This window comes from Myxocyprinus asiaticus, chromosome 48 (genome assembly GCF_019703515.2).
Source record: "Myxocyprinus asiaticus isolate MX2 ecotype Aquarium Trade chromosome 48, UBuf_Myxa_2, whole genome shotgun sequence".
NCBI lineage: Eukaryota > Metazoa > Chordata > Actinopteri > Cypriniformes > Catostomidae > Myxocyprinus > Myxocyprinus asiaticus.
Genome location: NC_059391.1, coordinates 29,256,105 through 29,278,145, shown reverse-complemented (window position 1 = coordinate 29,278,145; position 22,041 = coordinate 29,256,105). Strand labels below are relative to the sequence as shown.

Below are 22,041 nucleotides of genomic sequence, written 5' to 3'. Positions count from 1 at the left end.
ACCTTTACACATATACTTAATTTAAACCTTTTATTCTTAATCCTATTATTTTTATATACTTGTACATATTTTTCATTCTTATCCTTTTTTTATTTAATTTGATGCAACACCTTGAGAAAGATAATAAAGTTTTGTTGTACCTGTAATAATGCAATAAAGAACTTAACTTAAAAATATGATAAAAATGACAAAAACTATAAAGAAATGGTGATCACTTACAGCACCTAAAATATACACGTTCCCTTATACATTCACATAAATTCTAACCTAAAATCTAAAAACAAAAGTTCATGAACATGTCCATAACAACCTGTGTGCACCAATAATAGCTTTAAATTCAAAACGTATTACTAAACCCAGTGTTTATCTGTTAAACTCTACCATGTGAACCTTCATTATTAGCATGAGTCTGCTGTGTTATTACAGTAGATATAACACCGTATATGTGTGTCGTACCCTCCAGTGGCGTCTCTGCCATGTACGGAGCGTCTCCTGCGCTCAAACTGCTCGTCGAGTTACCCAACAGGTCCGGCAGTGATGAGACGGAGGGCGCTGATGGTTTCCGGCGCCATTTCAATACGGGCGTGAAATCTGTGGCCACTGGAAACTCATCCTAAACAAACATGCATAAAAATAACAATGAAACATTTGCATTATTTGCATCCGCAGAATATAAATGGACTGTTAGAACTAGCAGACTGAGTCAGTGGTCACTGCAAAATTCATAGTTTAGTATTGAAAGTCTGGGACAAGGCTAACAGCAAAATCTATACATAAAAGACATTAGAAAAGTACCTAAAATAAATGAGTGAAAAGTTGGCAATTCAGTTTTAATGTGACCTTCATGATATACATGATATGCCGATTAATTTATCAAATTAATTGCCTATTTAAATATTTGCGAAAGCTCCCACATAACAATAATTTAAAATACAGTATAATGATGAAATAATTATATTTCAATATGAAATATATTATAAATATAATTCAGATAATTAAAATGCATTACACTAAGTGTATTTAGGTCGCTGTGTCAAGTTAAACCGTTTGAAATGTAGAAAAACACGTCTTGAACGCTCTGTCCAGCTGTGTTTGAACGCAAGATCGTGTTCACATCTTGTGCTGTCTCTAGTGTGCAAGCATGAGTGTGGTTTGTTGCCTACATAGCTGGAGTTTCACTTACTGCCCCCTGCTGAAAACAGGTGGTATTTCAAGCTTTTAAACGCATTGTTCTTTTGTTTTATATCACTATATGATTCTTATTTCAGCATTTTTTCATACCGTAGAGAGAGAACCCGGTTCCTCCAGGTACTCCTTTAGACTTAAACTCTTTTTTCCGTTCACCTGACAATTAAACAGACAGTAAATCATGTAAATCACTAAAACACAATGATCAAACAAGCATGCTTTTATGAGTCATGTTGTGATACTACAGCATGTGATAAAATTAGGAACATCTAAACAACAAAACGCAAATAAATGATGACCGATGTCTAGTGTGTGTGTGTGTTGTCACCTCCAAGTGTGTGCAGATTCTTCTCAGCACGTCATACACACTGTCACGTGACAGCAGAGATACAAACACATACTGTGAAAAAATAATTAAGAGTTTAGGGCTAAACAGTCTCCTTTTGCTTTCCATTTGATCTCATTACTGTCTAGATATCATTTGTGACTTTTGGCAAATACAGTATGATCGTCACTTAGACCCTCTGGTAAACTTTCTGAACTCTGTGCTTTTGCATCATAAATGTTTTGATTGGCACTGGATCAAACTGCTTGAAAACCCAATGATCAAGTGCGATGTGTGATGAGAATGCATGCAGATGTGCATGTTTGCATTCATCAGCACCTTCTGGCTGGTGTCGGTAGTGATGGCGAGTCCATTCGGAACCAGTCCGGCTGTTTTGTGTTTTTTCACCAGTCGCACGGAGACCACTGGGATCGCAACCTAAAACAACAGAAAAGAAAGAATCAACGGCAATATTAGCAGCAGCTTCGCAAAAACTTCCCCTGTGGCAGTAGTTGTTCATTTGTGAGTTGCAGGACTGTTCCCTCAATGTGCAAAACAATGCGAAATGCAACTAATCATATCAGACTCTGGATCTTTGAACTTTCCGTTCTATTGGCGTTAAACAAGACAGAACAAACAGAAAGAAAGATACTCTCTCGAACAAACCCAAAACTAAGCCAAACGAGAAACGAATGGAACAAAAGGTCTAGCACAGCTGAAATGTAAACAGACATAGAGAGAGAGACTGCGGCCGGTCTGAAAGAGGTCATAAGGTCAGGGTTCTGGCTTTACTAACTGTATGACACGTTTGTCGTGAGTTATTTAAAGCTCTTTAAAAGCAGAACAGAATGAGTAAAACAAGCATGCACCAATAAACTGTAGAAAAGTCTATAAAAAACCCTTCTTGACCAATTAATTTCCATGACATGTACAACAGTCATTTGTGATTACTAGATAAGGATTGAAAAAAATACTGTGATAGAGCAATTTCAATCAGATGAAATATTTTGTAGCTGACCGTAACTGGACTCGTGTACTGTATGTTGACTACAGAAATCCTATGATTTACTCGAGACTTTTCCAGGCATGGAAATCACTAGTTTTACGTGCATGTGGGAACCGTGAGTAATTGATATGATGGCCGACATTCACACTGATCACGTCCACACCAATACATTTTTGTTTGAAAACGCACTAATTTCGCATCGTTTATGCCATTTAGAATGGTGTTTTCCTCCACCGAATATGGACATTTTCGAAAACGCTCGACACTGCCGCATACTTAAAAAATTATAATGTTAGGAAGTTAAATGCTTTAATGTGGACGTGGCCTAAAGTAATGCCTAAATTAAGGCCCTCTACGCTTTTGTTTGTTGTTGTTTTTTTAAATAAAACATGCTTTTTTACATGGTGTGCTTCAGCCAATTCGCTGATTGTCAGATAACAATTTGGTCTCCGATATATTGTGCATCTTTACAATGAATGCAAGTTAAGAAATGGAGAATGCATCGAGCGATATTGGCTTTTAATGACCGAAACGATACTGATTATTTTTGTGTTTAAGTGTCCGATAATTGATAATGCCGATATGAATAACCGATTTTTAATTCTTGTTTTAGTTCTACTTTTAGGCAATTAACAACTTTATAATTTTATCACTAACCTCTGGTGAACTGCTTTGCAATACTAATACTGCACACTGTCAACAAAGAATTTAGCTGACTAGGATGCACCGATATGAAAATGTATGGCCGATCCCGAAATTTTGCCACTTACCTTATTTTGTCACTGTTAGAGTCACATGGGGTAACCTCCTAGTGGTCGCAATTAGTGGTTCTCGCTCTCAATGGGGCGTGTGGTAAGTTGTGCATGAATCGCGGAGAGTAGCATGAGCCTCCACCTGCTGTGAGTCTCCGCTGTGTCATGCACAACGAGCCACGTGATAAGATGTGCAGATTGACAGTCTCAGAAGAGGAGGCAACTGAGACTTGTCCTCCGCCACCCGGATTGAGGTGAGTAACCGCACCACCACGAGGACCTACTAAGTAGTGGGAATTGGGCATTTCAAATTGACATATTTAAAAAGATATAAAAAATAACTAAATATGATAACATGATGATTGATAAGGAAAAAAAAGTTATTTTGTACTTCTAAAACATTGCGCTTCTGTTTTTGCCATTCAAAACAACAGGACTCATGTACTATCATGTACTGTACATGATAGAAAATACAAATTCACACTATGCATATGTTGGGCAATTCCACGGAAATATCAACCAAATCATGGAAAAAGAAAATGTTTTAACCAAATGAACAAAACCCTCTTTAAATTCTGTTTTATATTGGTAAAATGGATATTATTGTTCAGACCACTAGAGGGCGCCGCTTGCTCACAGAGCGCTGAGTGAAGCACTGCACATAGACTATATTTTAATACGCAGCCTTTTAAGTTCAAAGTGCTTTGGATGGTTTTCCTCATCATATAGGTAAGTGCCACTTTCACAACTCTCACGTCTGTAAAGCTGGTTATTCCTCATTAATGTGAGAGCAACAAAGAATAACATTTTACAAAGTTACAAAAAATAAAGACGCTGACTATCACCCCTGGAGTTGCAAGTTCGAATCCAGGGTGTGCTGAGTGACTCCAGCCAGGTCTCCTAAGCAACCAAATTGGCCCGGTTGCTAGGGAGGGTTGAGTTACATGGGGTAACCTCCTCGTGGTTGCTATAATGTGGTTCTTGCTCTCGGTGGGGCACGTGGTGAGTTGAGCGTGGATGCCGCGGAGAATAGCGTGAAGCCTCCACATGCACTAGGTCTCCGCGGTAACATGCTCAACAAGCCACATGATAAGATGCGTGGATTGACGGTCTCAGATGCGGAGGCAACTGAGATTCCTCCTCCGCCACGAGGACTTAGAGCGCATTGGGAATTGGGCATTCCAAATTGGGGAGAATATATAAATAAACCATTGTTTTTTTACATTGCCTTTTACATGCTTATAGCCGATGGTTTTAATTTGGTCAATAATCGGCCGATAAACATCAACAAGCAACATCGGTGCATCCCTTATATACACTTGTTCAAAGCCCCTCACTTAATATTTAAAATGTTAAGTCTTTGATGCCCAAATTTATTGGTGAAACCAATATTTATGAACCAATAACCGATTAAGTTGAAAAGTGAAAATATCTGTTAAAAATATCCGTCAAATCGATTATCGGTCTATCTCTAGCCTCGTGCGAACCCGTGTCCACATGTGTGGACGTTGTATTTTGGCTTCGCGATTCGCAACGCATAATTTAAATTAATTTAAACCAGCTGAATACTGTTCACAAGACTCTACACTGTCATTTAAGGGTTAAACATCTGGCGCACCGCATCACGTGACACAACAGCATGACACCGATTTCCGTGAAGCGCTTCTACGGTCACAGTGCCACCAGAAGTGCCTCCGGTAAGAAACCTCTTTATGTTTTTTGATTGAAACCTGTTTAGTTGTAAACAGTATCATCTCTAGTTTTGTTTGATATGCCGCTTAAAAACATCCATTCATTTTTCGCTCTTCAGTGTGCTGATAAAGATGAAGTCCATATATGTGGAAATTAGGACCGTTTTCCCTCAAAAGTAAAAAAAATAAAATAAAAAACATTAACTCATCTGAATAATCAACACTTCTGGACACATAAACAATTTGATGAAAAAAATTGCTATATCTTGGTATTATTTAAAATGTCACTACTTAGTCCCGCTGTCCACTTAAAGTAAGTGGACATAATTTTTTTAGGAAAACTATTTTGCTCTAGAATATTTTTTGTTGTTGTTGCTTGTTTATTAGGTGCTACTAGTTACAAATCAAAAAGGGAAATGGAAAATGCACAAAGCAGTCACACGGGGGTCCCAGAAGAGAACTGTATTTGGTACAAACCTTGATGTCTTTGCCGAACAGGTTGGCGTAGAAACACAGCCAGTTTCGAGAGATGTAAAGTCTTCCTTGCAGCAAAATGTCCCGTAGAAGAGCACAAGAATACACTAGAGGAAACACAGACAACGTTTAAATAATGACACACTGTGTGCGGTACAACATTTTTTATATTCAGTCTAAATATGGTAAATGATGAGCTCTGCTTCTCAAATAGGCTTATTAATGTTTAAAAGGGAGACAAAATTATTCAAAATTTGTCCAACTTTTCTTTTTCAGCCTATGTGATGTTGATCATTTTGAAAATAGTTGGACTACTGGGGCCTGTGTAGCACAGCAAGTAAAGATGCTGACTATCACCCTTGGAGTCAAGAGTTTGAATCCAGGGCGTGCTGAGTGACTCCAGTCAGGTTTCCTAAGCAACCAAATTGGCCCGGTTGCTAGGGAGGGTAGAGTCACATGGGGTAACCTCCTCGTGGTCGCTATAATGTGGTTCTCGCTCTCGGTGGGGCGTGTGGTGAGTTGTGCGTGGATGCCACGGAGAATAGCGTGAAGCCTCCACATGCGCTACGTCTCCGTGGTAACGCGCTCAACAAGCCACGTGATAAGATGCGCGGATTGACGTCCTCCGCCACCCGGATTGAGGTGAGTCACTACACCACCACGAGGAGCGCATTGGGAATTGGGCATTCCAAATTGGGGAGAAAATCCCCCCCCACCCCCAAAAAATAAAAAATTCTATTAACATATTAATGCTTTTCATAGTTGATTCTGTGTTGGGTCACCATTTGATGTCCAATGTAAAGTCTGATCTAAAGTGAAAAATTTATACAATTTAACGTAGACTATATTAATAGATTTTATTTTATTGAAAAGAACATATCATAAGTCAGATACGTTACCCTTCATCAGTATCTCCTCCTTTGGGACGGCTGAGAAGAGTTTGTGGTATTGCGAGTTGTATTTGCTGACAGTCTGTGAAGAAAAACAAGCCTTTGACATCTGAAAGAGTTTTTGGATCGGTTTTAGTTTTTCAAGCTAACATCTGACCATCAACTTTATACACAACACGCAGCAAATCCTGCAACTTGATTTGGACCTGCTCGACCTGCTCGTTGCCCCTGCTATTAGGCAGATGAAAACTTGCGTAGTTGCGTTGGTGTTACAAGCTCGAAATTGAACAAATTTGTTGTCTTCCAGTTATTCCAAGATAAAATCCACTTGTCTTACTGCCCTAGAAGTGCTACACCGGCAAACTCTGGTTCATTCTCTTGCATCACAAACTCTCTAAGCGACAGAAACTCCTACACAAGCCACTGGAAACATCACAACTGATTTCCACTTGATATGAATGTTCGATGGCTTTATGGTCCTCTTGAGTCCATCAAATCAGAGTCTGAAGTGGCCCGTGACTCAAACGGAAAGAAGCTTTGTAATGTTTAACCACAATCTTGCATCATGTTAAACGCTTAATTGCAGACGGAAACTCGCACCAATTGAGAAACCAGAAAGCTTCACAGCATTTGATACTAAAGAGTCCGACTGCATCTATTCATTTGAGATAATTCATAATAATAAGAAATATTACGTTTAGTTTTCCTGTAGCTCATCTAGTAGAGGATGGAGCCAGCAACGGCGAGGTCATAAGGTCAATTCTCAGGGACACAAATGAATAAAATGTGGGCACTTGGAATGCACTCTAATGGGCCGTTCAAACCGAACGCATTGTTCCGTTAAAAAAAGCTAGAAATGAAACGAACAGGTGTCTCAAGATGCATTTTTAACAGCTGAACTTCTCTTTCAGGGGCCGTTCACACCAAACACTTTCTTGCGCTAAAAAAAAGATAGACGCAACGCAATGAATAAAACAGAACACATGTGTCTTGAGGCACGTTTTTAACAGTTGAACTTCTCTTTCAGGGGCCGTTCACACCAAAAAATTATTTTGGAAAAAAGACAGACGCAACGCAATGAATAAATCACAACACGGGTGTCTCGAAAAAAATTTTTTTATAGTTGAACTTATCTTTAAGGGGCCGTTCACAGCAAACACATTCTTGCGCTAAAAAAAAGCTAGACGCAATGAATAAAACAGAACACAGGTGTCTCAAGACATGTTTTTAACAGTTGAACTTCTCTTTAAGGGGCGTTCACACCAAAAAGTTCTTGCAGAAAAAAGATAGATGCAACGCAATGAATAAAACTCAACACAGGTGTCTCGAGGAACATTTTTAACCGTTGAACTGCTCTTTAAGGGTCGTTCACACTAAAAGTTCTTGCACAAAATAAGCTAGATGCAATGCAACGTATAAAACAGAACACAGGTATCTCGAGATACGTTTTCAACAGCTGAACTTATCTTTAAGGGTCCGTTCAACCTAAACACATTCTTGCGCTAAACAAAGCTAGATGCAACACAATGAATAAAACAGAACACAGGTGTCTCGAGACATGTTTTTTTTTACAGTTGAACTTTTCTTTAAGGGGCCGTTCACACCAAAAGTTCTTGCGCTTAAAAAAGCTAGATGCAACGCAATGTACAAAACAGAACACAGATATCTCGAGATACGATTTTAACAGCTGAGCTTCTCTTTAAGGGCCGTTCACACCAAAAGTTCTTGCACAAAAAAAAGCTGGACGCAACACAGCGCAATGTATAAAAAAGGTGTCTCGAGACACGCTTTTACAGTTTAACTTCTCTTTAAGGGGCCGTTCAGACCGAACACGTTCTTGCGCTAAAAAAAGCAAGATGCAACGCAATGGATAAAACAGAACACAGGTGTCTCAAGACAAGTTTTTAACAGTTGAACTTTAAGGGGTCGTTCACACCAAATATGTTCTTGTGCTAAAAAAGTTAGATGCAATGCAATGAATAAAACAGAACACAGGTGTCTCAAGACGCATTTTTTACATTTGAACTTCTCTTTAAGGGGCCGTTCACACCAATATGTTCTTGTGCTAAAAAAGTTAGATGCAATGCAATGAATAAAACAGAACACAGGTGTCTCAAGACACGTTTTTTTTTACAGTTGAACTTCTCTTTAAGGGGCCGTTCACACCAAATAGGCACATCGCAATTAATAAAACTGAACGTAACACAATGAATAAAACAGAACGCAGGTGTCTCAAGATGCATTTTTAACAGTTGAACTTCTCTTTAAGAGGTCATTCAGAAAGAACATGATGAGAAACCAGTGAGATGAGTTGCAACGATCAAAAACATTCATCTAGCGCACATTTACATAGAAAAACAATAAAAAAAACAGCACGGAGGGGTGCAATAACACGTCCAGTGTGTACAGCCCCCAAGTAGTTAGATAAAATAGTCTGCCAAATGCATACATGTAAATATAGTTATTTATGAAAGAGGTAATATAAAGAGTTATAACAGTCCAGAAAGATACTCACTGAACCCCTGTAGCATTTCTTAACGTCTTCATATGATAAATCGTCAATGAGTTGAAGCCTGAAAATACACAAACACACAGTAGTCACTATAACGGAGAAAAAAATAATGCGGGATGCGAATACGTTGGTAAAATACGTGTGAAAAATGCAAATCTGGTCTTTATGAATGTTATCACTATGCAAAAATGGCTTGAATGGCGTCGCAGACAAACCCATGTTTATATGCACATACAAACAACATGAACATTCCACACTACCCTATTTCTGTGGCTTTTGCACACGTTTCAGACAGGGCTGATCGATCCAAATGTCATGCAAAATGTGTGTGTACAGACGATCATGCAAACACACACGAAGACCAGAAGCTCGACTACCATTCCAGCCGCAGGCAAATGTGTGCAAATGACTGCAGTGAGTATTATAACATTAAAAGAGGGACCCGAAACCATTTCTACAGACCAGAAGAGAGAGACTTTCACAAGAGAAGCAACAAAAGATTTCAGCAAAAGTCTCTTCATTTCAAAACCCCAGATATTAAAGAGATCTCTCTTGTAACACAATGTTTGTGGTTGCACTACGTAATATTTCAGATCTCATCTCACTCCAGCAGCTCTTTCACCTGATTCCCTGATCTGCTGCACACAAACAATAAATCATTGTTTATAACTTCTGCTGGCCGCTGGCTTCAGAGAGCGCACACAGTGTTCACGGCGTTCGCGGATGCTGCTTCCCGTATGTTTCCTTCCTGGAATTTCCCTTGTTAATGGTGCAGTGATGGTGTTGAAAGCAGATGAGTCATAAAAAACAAATGTGTTTCAGCAGAAAGAGTCCGTATCTGTACAAAAACATTCTGTGGTGAAACAATAATGGTATCAGAAAGTGATACCATGGTACTTCGTTATATGGGTCATTGAAAAATAAGGTCGTCTGAGGTGATACAAATTATTTTAAAAATCTAGTTTAAAACACAAGTGCCAAGTGCACAAAAATGTAATCTTGGTTTCAATTTTTTTTGTTTAATAATTTACAGAATTTTCTACCATTTGGTTTTATAGCTTAAAAAATGTCAAGTGGTGCAACCATCACGCAAAAGGTATTAAAACACTTTTTCTTGCACCTTAAATACACAAGCGTGTACACGACTTAATCAAAAGAATATTTTTCAAGGTAATTTTTAGTGATGCACAATATATATCGGTGGCCATATCCATATCAGCTGATAAATGTGAATTTTAAAGTTATCGGTCCGATAAGAAAATGTGTCTGATATATTAAAGCCGATAAATGATGGATTTTTGGCACATGTGGCTTTTGATTGGTGCCTTCTGGCTTTGCTTTAGAGGATCATACTGGATCGGAGTAAACACTACATTATACTGTATTTATTTCACATGCATTTAGTTTCTTTTTTTCTTTTTGTATGTTAAAGCATACTGTTGTGTTTGAGACTTGTTTGCATTCCTTAGTTTTGTCTTTTCACAGGTTTGAATCAAGAGCACTGCACTGTATTTATAAAAGTAGCTCACTCATCAAATTAATTTTAAATTGGCAATAGGGATGTAAAATGTATTTATTTAACTGGTTCAAAGTAGACTACATTTGGTAAATGATTTAAACGTTTCAGATGTTTTTTGCAGGTTCCTTGTTTTCTGCAACAGAAGTTTTTTTTTTTTTTGGGGGGGGGGGGTTTCCGCTTTTTCTCCCAATTTGGAATGCCCAATTCCCAATGCGCTCTAAGTCCTCATGGTTGCATAGTGATTCGCCTCAGTCCGGGTGGCGGAGGACGAATCCCAGTTGCCTCCGCGTCTGAGACAGTCAACCCGCGCATCTTATCACGTGGCTTGTTGAGCGCGTTGCCACGGAGACATAGTGTGTGTGGAGGCCTCACGCCATCAACCGCGGCAACCACGCTCAATTCACCATGCGCCCCACCGAGAACAAACCACATTATAGCGACCACGAGGAGGTTACCCCATGTGACTCTACCCTCCCTAGCAACCGGGCCAATTTGGTTGCTTAGGAGACCTGGCTGGAGTCACTCAGCACACCCTGGGATTCGAACTAGCGAACTCCAGGGGTGGTAGCCAGCGTATTTTACCACTGAGCTACCCTGCAACTAAAGTACCCTGCAACATGATTGATTTTTGTAAAATGTAGATTTATATCCAGATATAGATTTATCGACAAATATATCGGTTATCGGCCTCCAAATACAGTGAATTATCGGTTATCATATCGGCCAAAATTTCCATATACCGATATGAGTATATTTTATATACTCCAGTCAAAAATATTACACATTTTTATGTGTATCTGACAAATAATCTTGAGATGATTTAAAACACAAGTGTCAAGTTTGTTGACATTTCAAAAACATTTACAGTAATAAAAAATGAAAATATATTTAAAAAATTAAATTAATTACAAAATATCGTGATGTAACCATAAAGTAAAAAGTTATAAAGTACTTTCCTTGCACCTTAAATACACAAGAGTGTAGACAACGTTTAATTTAATTCATTTAAAAAAAAAAGTTTTCGATCAAATTTTTCAAAGTAATTTTTAGACGTGTTGTTGACAAATAAACTTGATGTCCACGATGGTTAAAATTATAAATTTGATAAAAATCTAGTTTAAAACACAAGTGTAAATTTGTAGAAATGTAATCTTGGTTTCTCACATTTTTGAAAAAATAAAAAAATAATAAATTACAGCAATTTTTAAAAAGACAAAATTCTTTAATAACTTATGTTATGTAACAGATCAAAAAAATGATTAACCTTTTATTTATTTATTTAATTATTCTTCCTGTTGCAATGTGTTTTTTATAATGTTTTTATGACGTGTTGTAAATGTTCGGTAATGTATTGTTGATTGTATTTTGTCTTAACAAGTTTTTGTCTGTTTGTGTCTGTAGCTCTACTTGTAATTGCCCCACTGGGAGATTGATAAACTTGTAAACTTAAACTTAATCATTCATTTCAAACATACTTTAAAGTTATTTATTTATTTATTTATTTTTGAGTCACGAATATCAAGACGTTTTCTCAGGGTTACTCCATATGACCTGAACAAAATGTGCTGCTTCATAAAAATTTAAAAATATTAGATATTAGATATATTAGATATAGTAATGATCTGCACTACCTGAATTTGATTTGATGGACAAAAGTTTTTCAGATATTAAAATATTTAAAAAAACAAAGTTTCTGCTTATGTTTTACAAAATAATAATAAACGATTATTCCAATCTACTCGTGCTGACACTTCTTATTATCAAGAATTTCAGCTTTTACGGACGGTTACACCACGTGACATTTTTCACTTTTATCCCCAGAAAAAAAAATATCAAAATGACTTTGTACTCAGAAATTGAAAACATGTTCATCATGGAATAGGTGTTTTGTGTGAATTGCATTTTTTATTTATTTATTTATTTTTTATTCTCTCCCCAATTTGGAATGCCCAATTCCCAATGCGCTCTAAGTCCTCGTGGTGGCGTAGTGACTCGTCTCAATCCGGGTGGTGGAGGATGAATCCCAGTTGCCTCCGCGTCTGAGACCGTCAATCCGCGCATCTTATCACGTGGCTTGTTGAGCGGGTTACCGCAGAGACGTAGCGAAGTAGCGAGGCTTCACGCTATTCTCCGTGGCATCCACGCACAACTCACCACACGCCCCACCAAGAGCAAGAACCACATTATAGTGACCACGAGGAGGTTACCCCATGTGACTCTGCCCTCCCTAGCAACCGGGCCAATTTGGTTGCTTAGGAGACCTGGCTGGAGTCACTCAGCACGCCCTGGATTCAAACTCGCGACTCCAGGTGTGGTAGTCAGCGTCTTTACTCGCTGAGCTACCCAGACCCTTTTTAATGTATTTTTTAACAACTTAAATATAATAATTGTCACATCATTGACCCATATATCAAAGTACTGAATGATTAACCTATTCACGTGCAATGATATATGCATTGTACTTTCAGTTACTTGATAAATGTCCAAAAAACATTGGTATAGTGATGGGATCAGATAGTCACACCATGTACCACAGTACTGAATGATTATCATATGGTATTTCCATTGTGCCTTAATATGCTGTTCATGTAAGAATAGCAAAGTATTAACATGGTGCATGTCCAAAAACAATGATATTAAAATGGTATCATACCACATCCAAACAAATGATGACCAAAAAACACATGGTGCTACCATCAAGAAAATCCCAAAAATAGTTAGTAAATTACTTGTTCAAGAATCATGGTAGATGATGGTACTTTTTTCATGGAGTCAAACACAGAATCCATTCAGAAACAGTGATGTTTCCTCACGTTATTCTGTTCTGCACAAACACAAAACTTGTAGAGCTTTAAACACTGGGCTGTGAGTCGAGCAGATTCTTCAGTGAAAGTGCTACTCTCATGATTTAACACACAGTCACACAGAAACGGCAATGATTCCAGAAATATCTGAGCTCTGAATCAAGAGTTTGTTCTGTGTGCAGGGGTCTGGCAGTGTTTCAAAATGGTTAACACACACACACACACACACACACACACACACACTTTTTCTTAACATCACTGAGATCCTTGTGTAACGTTCTGTTGCATTAACGACACACACACACAACGTACAGTTACCACATCACTGTGAAACACACAGTTTGTGGCATGATTTAGTTACTCACCCTGAGGTAATCCGTGCAATCATTTCCTGTTCGTCTGCACTAAAACGGTCACATATTGTTCACATGTTGTTGTTTGTCTTCTTAAGCAAACAAGAGTCTTTAAAATACTCCTGAGTCTCTGAGGACATTTTAAACAAAACTGAAACTGTAAAAACTTTCTTTGCTTAGGTTCTTGATCAAATAAGAAATATTCATAATTCTAGAACTGCACGATTATGACTATATTGCAATTGTAATTCATTTCAATTAAAAGACTTTATATTAAAACACTGGCAACATTTTATTTTAGAATTTGACAGTAATTATTTACTAATTATTGCACTTGTATGTAAAGCTCGACCAATTTTGCCGTGTCCGATAACTAAGGTGCCGGAAAAGACCGATAACCGATTTATCGGCCGAAAGGTTTTTTAAAACTGATTTGTCTTTCCTTACTATGACGGGCACAAACATTGAGGCTACAAGAGTCCAAAATAAAATAAAATCCCATATGCAGTTTATTGTGAAACCACAATTCCAATAATAACCAGAAAACAAGACTGAAATACACCGGGGACTCTTATTTTGAAATGACAGACTTAGTTACAATACTCTATATGTGAGGTCTGGGTAGCTCAGCGAGTATTGATGCTGACTACCACACCTGGAGTCACGAGTTCGAATCCAGAGCGTGCTGAGTGACTCCAGCCAGGTCTCCTAAGCAACCAAATTGGCCCGGTTGCTAGGGAGGGTAGAGTCACATGGGGTAACCTCCTTGTGGTCACGATTATTGGTTCTCGCTCTCAATGGGGCGTGTGGTAAGTTGTGCGTGGATTGCGGAGAGTAGCATGAACCAATGAATGAATGTCATGTACAACGAGTCACGTGATAAGATGCGCGGATTGATGTCTCAGAAGCGGAGGCAACTGATACTTGTCCTCCGCCACCCGGACTGAGGTGAGTAACCGCGCCACCATGAGGACTTACTAAGTAGTGGGAATTGAGCATTCCAAATTGGGGATAAAATTTGGGCAGTGGTTACGGCTCTGGGTTACTGACCAGAAGGTCAAGGGTTCAAGCCCCACCACTGCCAAGATGCCACTGTTGGGCAAGGCCCTTGACCCCATCTGCTCCAAGGGCACCATATCGTGGCTGACCCTGCGCTCTGACTAAAAAAAGAATTTCACTGTATAGGTTAAAAATGTATAACGTGTGACAATAAAGGCTTCTTCAAGAAAAGGGGATAAAAAATAAAAATGCAAAAAAATACTCTATATGTAAGTATTTAAAAAAAAAAGTATTCATATATATTTCACCAAATGAGGTTTGTGAATGAGGAATAAAAAAAAAACCTATCAGCATAAATTTGTGCCAATAACCGATAGTCCCAAAAAGCAACTATCAGCACCAATGAATCTGTAAAACTGAAATATTGGTCTACCTCTACTTGTTTTAGGTATTTATTAGGACTTAATTGGCAGATTTTTTATTCATCCCTAATAGCCGCATTCTATGTTTACTGTATTCGTCTCTACATACAGTATATTTTTATCTAAATCAATAAGCTGCACATTCTTACAGTGTTCTGAGAACCTATAAAAGACTGACATTTGCACAATACTAGATACTGGTACCTTTTGTTTTAACCTAATACGTTTGTTGTTAGGAAAACAAAAACAAAGGGGCTATAAGAACTCTGCCAATAAAAGGCCTAATAAATGCCCAATCCCAAACAAGTCCACAAGGTTACTGTTTGTAGTCTGGCTCAATGTCCCACCCACAGTATTATCGGATTGGTTATACACTGATCAGCCACAACATTACAACCACCTGCCTAATATCGTGTAGGTCCAGTGTGGCAGGGCGCATTATCCTGCTGAAAGAGGCCACTGCCTTCAGGGAATACCGTTGCCATGAAGGGGTGTACGTGGTCTGCACTACATCCACATGAATGCCAGGACCCAAGGTTTCCCAGCAGAACATCGCCCAGAGCATCACACTGCCTCCACCGGCCTACCTTCTTCCCATAGTGCATCCTGCTGCCATCTCTTCCCCAGGTAAACGACGCACACTCACCCGGCCGTCCACATGATCTAAAAGAAAACGGGATTCCTCAGACCAGGCCACCTTCTTCCACTGCTCCATGGTCTAGTTCTGACACTCACGTGCCCATTGTAGGTGCTTTCGGCGGTGGACTGGGGTCAGCATGGACACTCTGACCGGTCTGCGGCTATGCAGCCCCATACGCAGCATGCTGCGATGCACTGTGTGTTCTGACTCCTTTCTATTATGGCCAGCATTACGTTTTTCAGCAATTTCTGCTACAGTAGCTCTTCTGTGGGAATTGGCCCAGACGGGCTAGCCTTCGCTCCCCACGCAAATCAATGAGCCTTGGGCGCCCATGACCCTGTTGCCAGTTCACCGGTTGTCCTTCTGTGGACCACTTTTGGTAGGTACTAACCACTGCATACCAGGAACACCCCACAAGACCTGCCGTTGTGGAGATGCTCTGACCCAGTCGTCTAGCCATCACAATTTGGCCCTTGTCAAAGTCGCTCAGATCTTTACGCTTGCCCATTTTTCCTGCTTCCAACATGTGAACTTCAAGAACTGACTGTTCACTTACTGCCTAATATATCCCACCCCTTGACAGGTGCCATTGTATCAATATAATCAATGTTATTCACTTGACCTGTCAGTGGTTTTAATGTTGTGGCTGATCAGCGTATGTCACAAGTAAATGGCCAATCAACACTGTACTCCGTATTCGTGGGGGAGAGGTGGGAAAGAGGAAAGCAGTGGGAGAAAGATGAATCACTGAGAAGACGAGCTGTTTTCAAAGGTAAGAATGCAGATACTGAAGTTGCAATAAACATCACAATGCTCTATGCTAGCGGTCACCAATTAGCGGACCATCTGGGCAGTGAGACATCATGACAACGGTTGCCCCATCTCACCGTTTTTACACTTTAGGTTAGCAGCGTGACAAAACAAAAGAGCTGTGTACACCGCAAGCGCTCCGGGGCGTAGATAGCACTGAACTTTCAGTGCTACATCTTTGAATATTTTTCTCTAACACTGAACAAGCTTCATTAATGCCTTTTTCGCGCTCCGCATGCGTTGCCTCTCTCCCCCGGTCCCCAACATAAGGCGGCGCATAGTAGAGCTGGAGGTGCTGTTATTTCAACGACAGTAGACCGTAACGGAGAAATACAGCGAGCAGCAATATAGATGGGATTGATTTAACAGAGTACTCTCCGAGTTGATGTTTTTACATGTTATAGCTGATGATGGCATTGGTAGTGGTAGTTAGCTATCCAACGTTAGGGAATTTAGCAAACGTAACTTCAACTTTGCTAGCGTTAAATCGTTCACCTCCGTTGTGAATAAAATCCTGTTGCTCTTTTTGCACTTGACTAAACGGGCTAGCCAGCAAGCTACATGAAGAGTGTCAACTCCAATAACGTTGATTCTCATCTGTTATCACATGCTAATACATACCATTCTGTTATGAGTGGTAACTGCAAATGTATATCGGCCCCAAATATCGGTTATCGGTCTTCTTGATTATTAATAATCGTTATTAGTATCGGCCCTGAAAAAACACATCGTCGACCCCTAATTTGTACAACATTTATACATTTTAATGGTTCTTGTTCATTTATGAAAATGCAATTGTTCATTGTTAGTTTATGTTAGTTTGTAATGCTTGAACTAATGTTAACTTCTGCTTTTAATTTAAAAAATGTATTAGTGGGGGGTCTGGGTAGCTCAGCAAGTAAAGACGCTAACTACCACCCCTAGAGTCGTGAGTTCGAATCCGGGCCGTGCTGAGTGACTCCAGCCAGGTCTCCTAAGCAACCAAATTGGCCCGGTTGCTAGGGAGGGTAGAGTCACATGGGGTAACCTCCTCGTGGTTGCTATAATGTGGTTCTCGTTCTCGGTGGGGCGCGTGGTGATATGTGCGTGGATGCCGCGGAGAATAGCGTGAAGCCTCCACACACGCTATGTCTCCGTGGTAACGCGCTCAACAAGCCACGTGATAAGATGCGCGGATTGACGGTCTCAGACGCGGAGGCAACTGAGATTCGTCCTCCGCCACCCGGATTGAGGCGAGTCACTATGCCACCACGAGGACTTAGAGCGCATTGGGAATTGGGCATTCCAAATTGAGGAGAAAAAAAATAAAAAGTCACCTACAGAAATTTGAGTTTCATTTATTTCACTATATTTTATAAATGTTTTTGGACCATGCTATTTTACAGGAATGCTCTAATTTGCTCAATATTATAAACAATCAAAAAGTAAAATAATTAATCTATTTATATAAAATTATCTGAAAACAATGTGGTGGACCATTTCTGGTGCTGTGCAGCAAACACAAAATCTTTTGATGGCTTTGTTCATTTTAATTTTATTTAATTTTAGAGAGAGAAATTTTATATCTGTAAGTAAAAAAATAATAATTCTACCTATTAGGGAATAAATAGTAATTATGTCACAAAATGTGTCTTGGACTAATGCAATTGTGTAGTGTCACTGTGTTGAATTTCTTCCAATCATTCCAATTCAACTTCCTGTGGGGCGTGGCAAATTTAACCAATCCAACTTATGAAATTCTGAATTTTGCTATTCTGAGATGTATAAATAATCAGAATATGAACTGATTTCATTATTTATTCGAATTTAATATATGTACATGCATTTAGTCCTAACTTCAGTATTAATCAGAATGTAAATGCATACATATATATTTAATTGGAATATGCAATATAACATAATAATCAATATTTTTACTTTGCATGTTAACATGGTGTGTGAAATATAGACTGAATTACAACACATCCACAGGAAAGAACCCTGTGGAAAAGGCTTCTTTGTGCATGAGAATGGAGTTGTTCCCATCTAACGAGTCCCATTTTCTTCCTATTGTTTTGTACTCTATGGGCCTCTCATCTGTGGCCAAATAGCACATCCATAACAAACATGCCTACGCACACACGTCCTGCAGTGCAGTTCGCCTGAGCAGGGTTTGATGTGTAGTTTGGATGGTGTGGTAACTATATAAAGATGAAAATCAGTCGGCACTATTCTTGCACCGCCAGTACAATAAGTATTTTCTCAGAATTACCATTCGCCACTCAACACTGCAGAAACACTGTCATTCCACGAGTGCGGTTCTTGAATTCTCGCTGTGAGGTGTGGGGAATTTTTGAGCAAACCGTGTGATTGGAAACGTGTGTGTTTTGTGGCGTTCTGAGTGAACTGCAACCCAACCCTAAACCAGAAACCCGTCAGAGGAGGACAAGATCAGACTTGTGGAAGCAGGGAGTAGAAATGACTAAAAACTTACTCAGGACTTGTTTAATAACATGGAGAAGTTAGACTTACGAGCATATCTGGGGTTTTACAGTGCAGCTGGTAAAATGACAACAGAAGTCGTTTAACACTGAAAAGCAACCCTGCATCTTTGTGAGTGTGGCTGCATACTGAATCGCACACTATCGAAATGATGTAGGACACTAAACTAGGATTAGTGTGTGCAAAATCACAAAATGTTAAAAGTGCTTTGATGCAATACTGTATTTTCAAGGTAACGTTTGTAATTCAATACTTTGCTATTGTTATAATTACTTCTTACTGCATAAAGCATGTTTTGGAAATCCAATAGCATTATATGCATTTTATTGACAGCTTGACTGGAAATGACGCTCAATAAAAGTGATATTTCCCTTGATTTTTCTTTGTTTTATCTCATATTTCATCTCAAGCGTGCTCTTCACTGACACTTTTGTCCAATTGGTTAACAAGTACACTAACTTTAGAAAGAACTTTACTAGGAGTCGTAATTCTTGAAAAATGGGAAGAAATCCAATAAAAGGCATTTAAAAATAAATAAATAAATAAATGATGAAGGCGTGGTGAAAAGTTTCCAGCTCAGTTGTAATGTGGCGTTCAGTTTAAATCTATTCGTTTTAATAAAAATCAATGTGTGATACATTGTATGATGTGATACAGGCTAAATCAATTTTATGACTGCAATTGAGATCCAAATTGGTCAACAACTAGCAGAAATATACAAATTGTGGGCTGTACTTACATGAGACTCTGCCTGAAGTGGGCGGGGCATTGGGGGTCATCCTCTTTCTGAGGGTCAGTCAGCTCGATTGGGGTCACCAAGCCCATGTCATCACCCTGATCGACGAGCCCCGTCATTATGATCTGTTTAAAAAAGAACAACAAATATAAGCTCCAAAACCTAGTGAGTGGACTCTACTCAATGTACTGAGTAACCTCATTCCCTCAATTGAATTGAGTAATGGCATCTCCATAACTTGTGTAATTAAGTTCACTTAATGGTGTTCATCTACAATGAACCCTTCGCGTCTGAGACCGTCAATCCGCGCATCTTATCACATGGCTTGTTGAGCGTGTTACCGTGGAGACGTAGTGCATGTGGAAGCTTCACGCTATTCTCCGCAGCATCAACGCACAACTCACCATGCGCCACACCGAGAGCGAGAACCACATTATAGCGACCACGAGGAGGTTACCCCACGTGACTCTACCCTCCCTAGCAACCGGGCCAATTTGGTTGCTTAGGAGACCTGGCTGGAGTCACTCAGCACACCCTGGATTCGAACTCGCAACTCCAGGGGTGATAGTCAGCGTCAATACTCGCTGAGCTACACAGGCCCCCTATTCCTGTACTTCTGAATTGCACATGCACAAGAAGAACTGAGATTACAGGTTCCAATTTGACTAAAGTCTATAGATTTTTAAGAAAAATAAGTTCAAGGAACATAAATACTTGAGCACAAAATGTGACATTTCAAGTAGGGATGCACCAATGTTTTGGCAGCCGATATTTATCGACCAATTATTGACCAAATTAAAACCATCGGCATATCGGTTGCAAGCACGAAAACGCCAAAATAAAAAAGCTGATGGTTTATTTCAAATTAATTAGTGACACACTTTGTAAAAACTCTGTGAATTCAAATGCACAATCCAGAGATGATAATAGCAATATGTAGAAGGGTTTGCACTCCTAAGAACACAAAATATTTAATTACTTTAACGAGGAAAAATAGCGTTACAGATGTGACAGTTGTGAAAGGGAAACCATCCAAAATGCTTTGAAACCAGCAGTCTTCTGAGACTACTTTTATGACTTCTGAGACATCGGCATGATATCCATTAATGCAGCATGATTGCCCGAATTAAGATCGAAATGCAATATGGCCTTCAGCGATTACTAAACTTTAAAAGCTGCGTTTTAAAATATAGTCTACATTCAGCGCTCTGTGAGCAAGCGGCGCCCTCTAGCGGTCTGGACAGCATTATCCATTATACCAATATAATTCAGAATTTAAAAGGGGGTTTTGTTTCTTTGGTTAAAACTTTTTATTTTTCCATGACGTGGTTGATATTTCCGTGGTATTGCCCAACTATGCATAGTATGAATTTGTATTGTTCTATCATATACAGAACATACGAGTAAAATGTAAGTTCTGTTGTTTCGAACTACAAAAACAAAAGTGCAATGTTTTAGAGCAGGGCTAGTCAACTGGCGGCCCACAGGGCAAATCCGGCCCGCCAATCATCTTTGTCTGGCCCTCCGATCTGAAATACCAAAGTGCTCACTGTGCAAAACTCAGCATTCATAGGTGCGAGCCGCAGAAATCAGCGGTGAGTTTAACAACGCTCAATGGCACATGCAACAGCATTCAGCTGTTATCAGTTCTGCGGACCGGAGCGCGCGTTTAAGCTTTTATGGCGATAGTTTAGTTACAATGCTTTGCTAAACATGGATCACACCATTTAGGTGAACATTTGAATGCATCTTTTTCAATCAAATGTGATTATATAAAATTGCTTAGTTGTGTGGAGTGCGGTCAAATCTAGAGATGTAAAACATGATCACCGCAGTTGTGACAGAAATGTTGTCAGTACATATGCACATCTTAGGCAACAAAAGAGAAATAGATTTTGAAAACTGAACGTTCAATGAAAATGCGCTGAAAAGTTTGCATTTATTCACGATTCTTGAAGTGTCAAATGATCATGTCTCATCTGTTCAGGGTCTGTAGGGCTTGAAAAAAGTGATAATGAAACTGAACCTGCAAATATCCTGATTATATTTGGTTCTGTACAGCTGTGAGTCAGTCCTCTCAATCACGAACAGCATCAACTCAGTTTGTTCTTCTTTAGTCAATGATTACCTGTACAAAAATCTGACTCCTGCACTGGATATTGTGTGCAAATTCACAATATTTGCAGGACTCATTTTTTCCTCACTGAATAGGATGATACTTTATAGAGAAAATGGAAGAACAGACGCACACACAGCTTACCACGCGTCCCATTGACAGCAAGAACCACATTATAGCAACCACGAAGAGGTTACTCCATGTGACTCTACCCTCCCTAGCAACCGGGCCAATTTGGTTGCTTAGGAGACCTGGCTGGAGTCATTCAGCACAGCCTGAGATTCAAACTCGCGACTCCAGGGGTGATAGTCGGCGTCAATACT

At 39.3% G+C, this 22,041-nt stretch overlaps 2 protein-coding genes across 3 annotated transcripts in view; both read right to left on the bottom strand.

Moving 5' to 3' along the window:
• LOC127437102 (integrin alpha-11-like) overlaps window positions 1-22,041 on the bottom strand; it is a 563,744-nt gene that overhangs the window by 70,706 nt on the left and 470,997 nt on the right. The gene's annotated exons all lie outside the window — the stretch shown is intronic.
• Window positions 1-22,041, bottom strand: part of LOC127437129 (GRAM domain-containing protein 2A-like) — a 39,877-nt gene that overhangs the window by 8,536 nt on the left and 9,300 nt on the right. For both annotated transcript variants that reach the window (XM_051691833.1, XM_051691832.1), the window contains 8 exons: window positions 19,606-19,727; window positions 8,842-8,899; window positions 6,336-6,408; window positions 5,440-5,543; window positions 1,853-1,951; window positions 1,517-1,588; window positions 1,282-1,344; window positions 457-613 (listed from right to left, as the gene is read on the bottom strand). In XM_051691833.1, coding sequence (XP_051547793.1) covers window positions 457-613; window positions 1,282-1,344; window positions 1,517-1,588; window positions 1,853-1,951; window positions 5,440-5,543; window positions 6,336-6,408; window positions 8,842-8,899; window positions 19,606-19,721 — 742 coding nt within the window. In that variant the 5' untranslated portion in view covers window positions 19,722-19,727. The remainder of the gene's footprint in view (window positions 1-456; window positions 614-1,281; window positions 1,345-1,516; window positions 1,589-1,852; window positions 1,952-5,439; window positions 5,544-6,335; window positions 6,409-8,841; window positions 8,900-19,605; window positions 19,728-22,041) is intronic.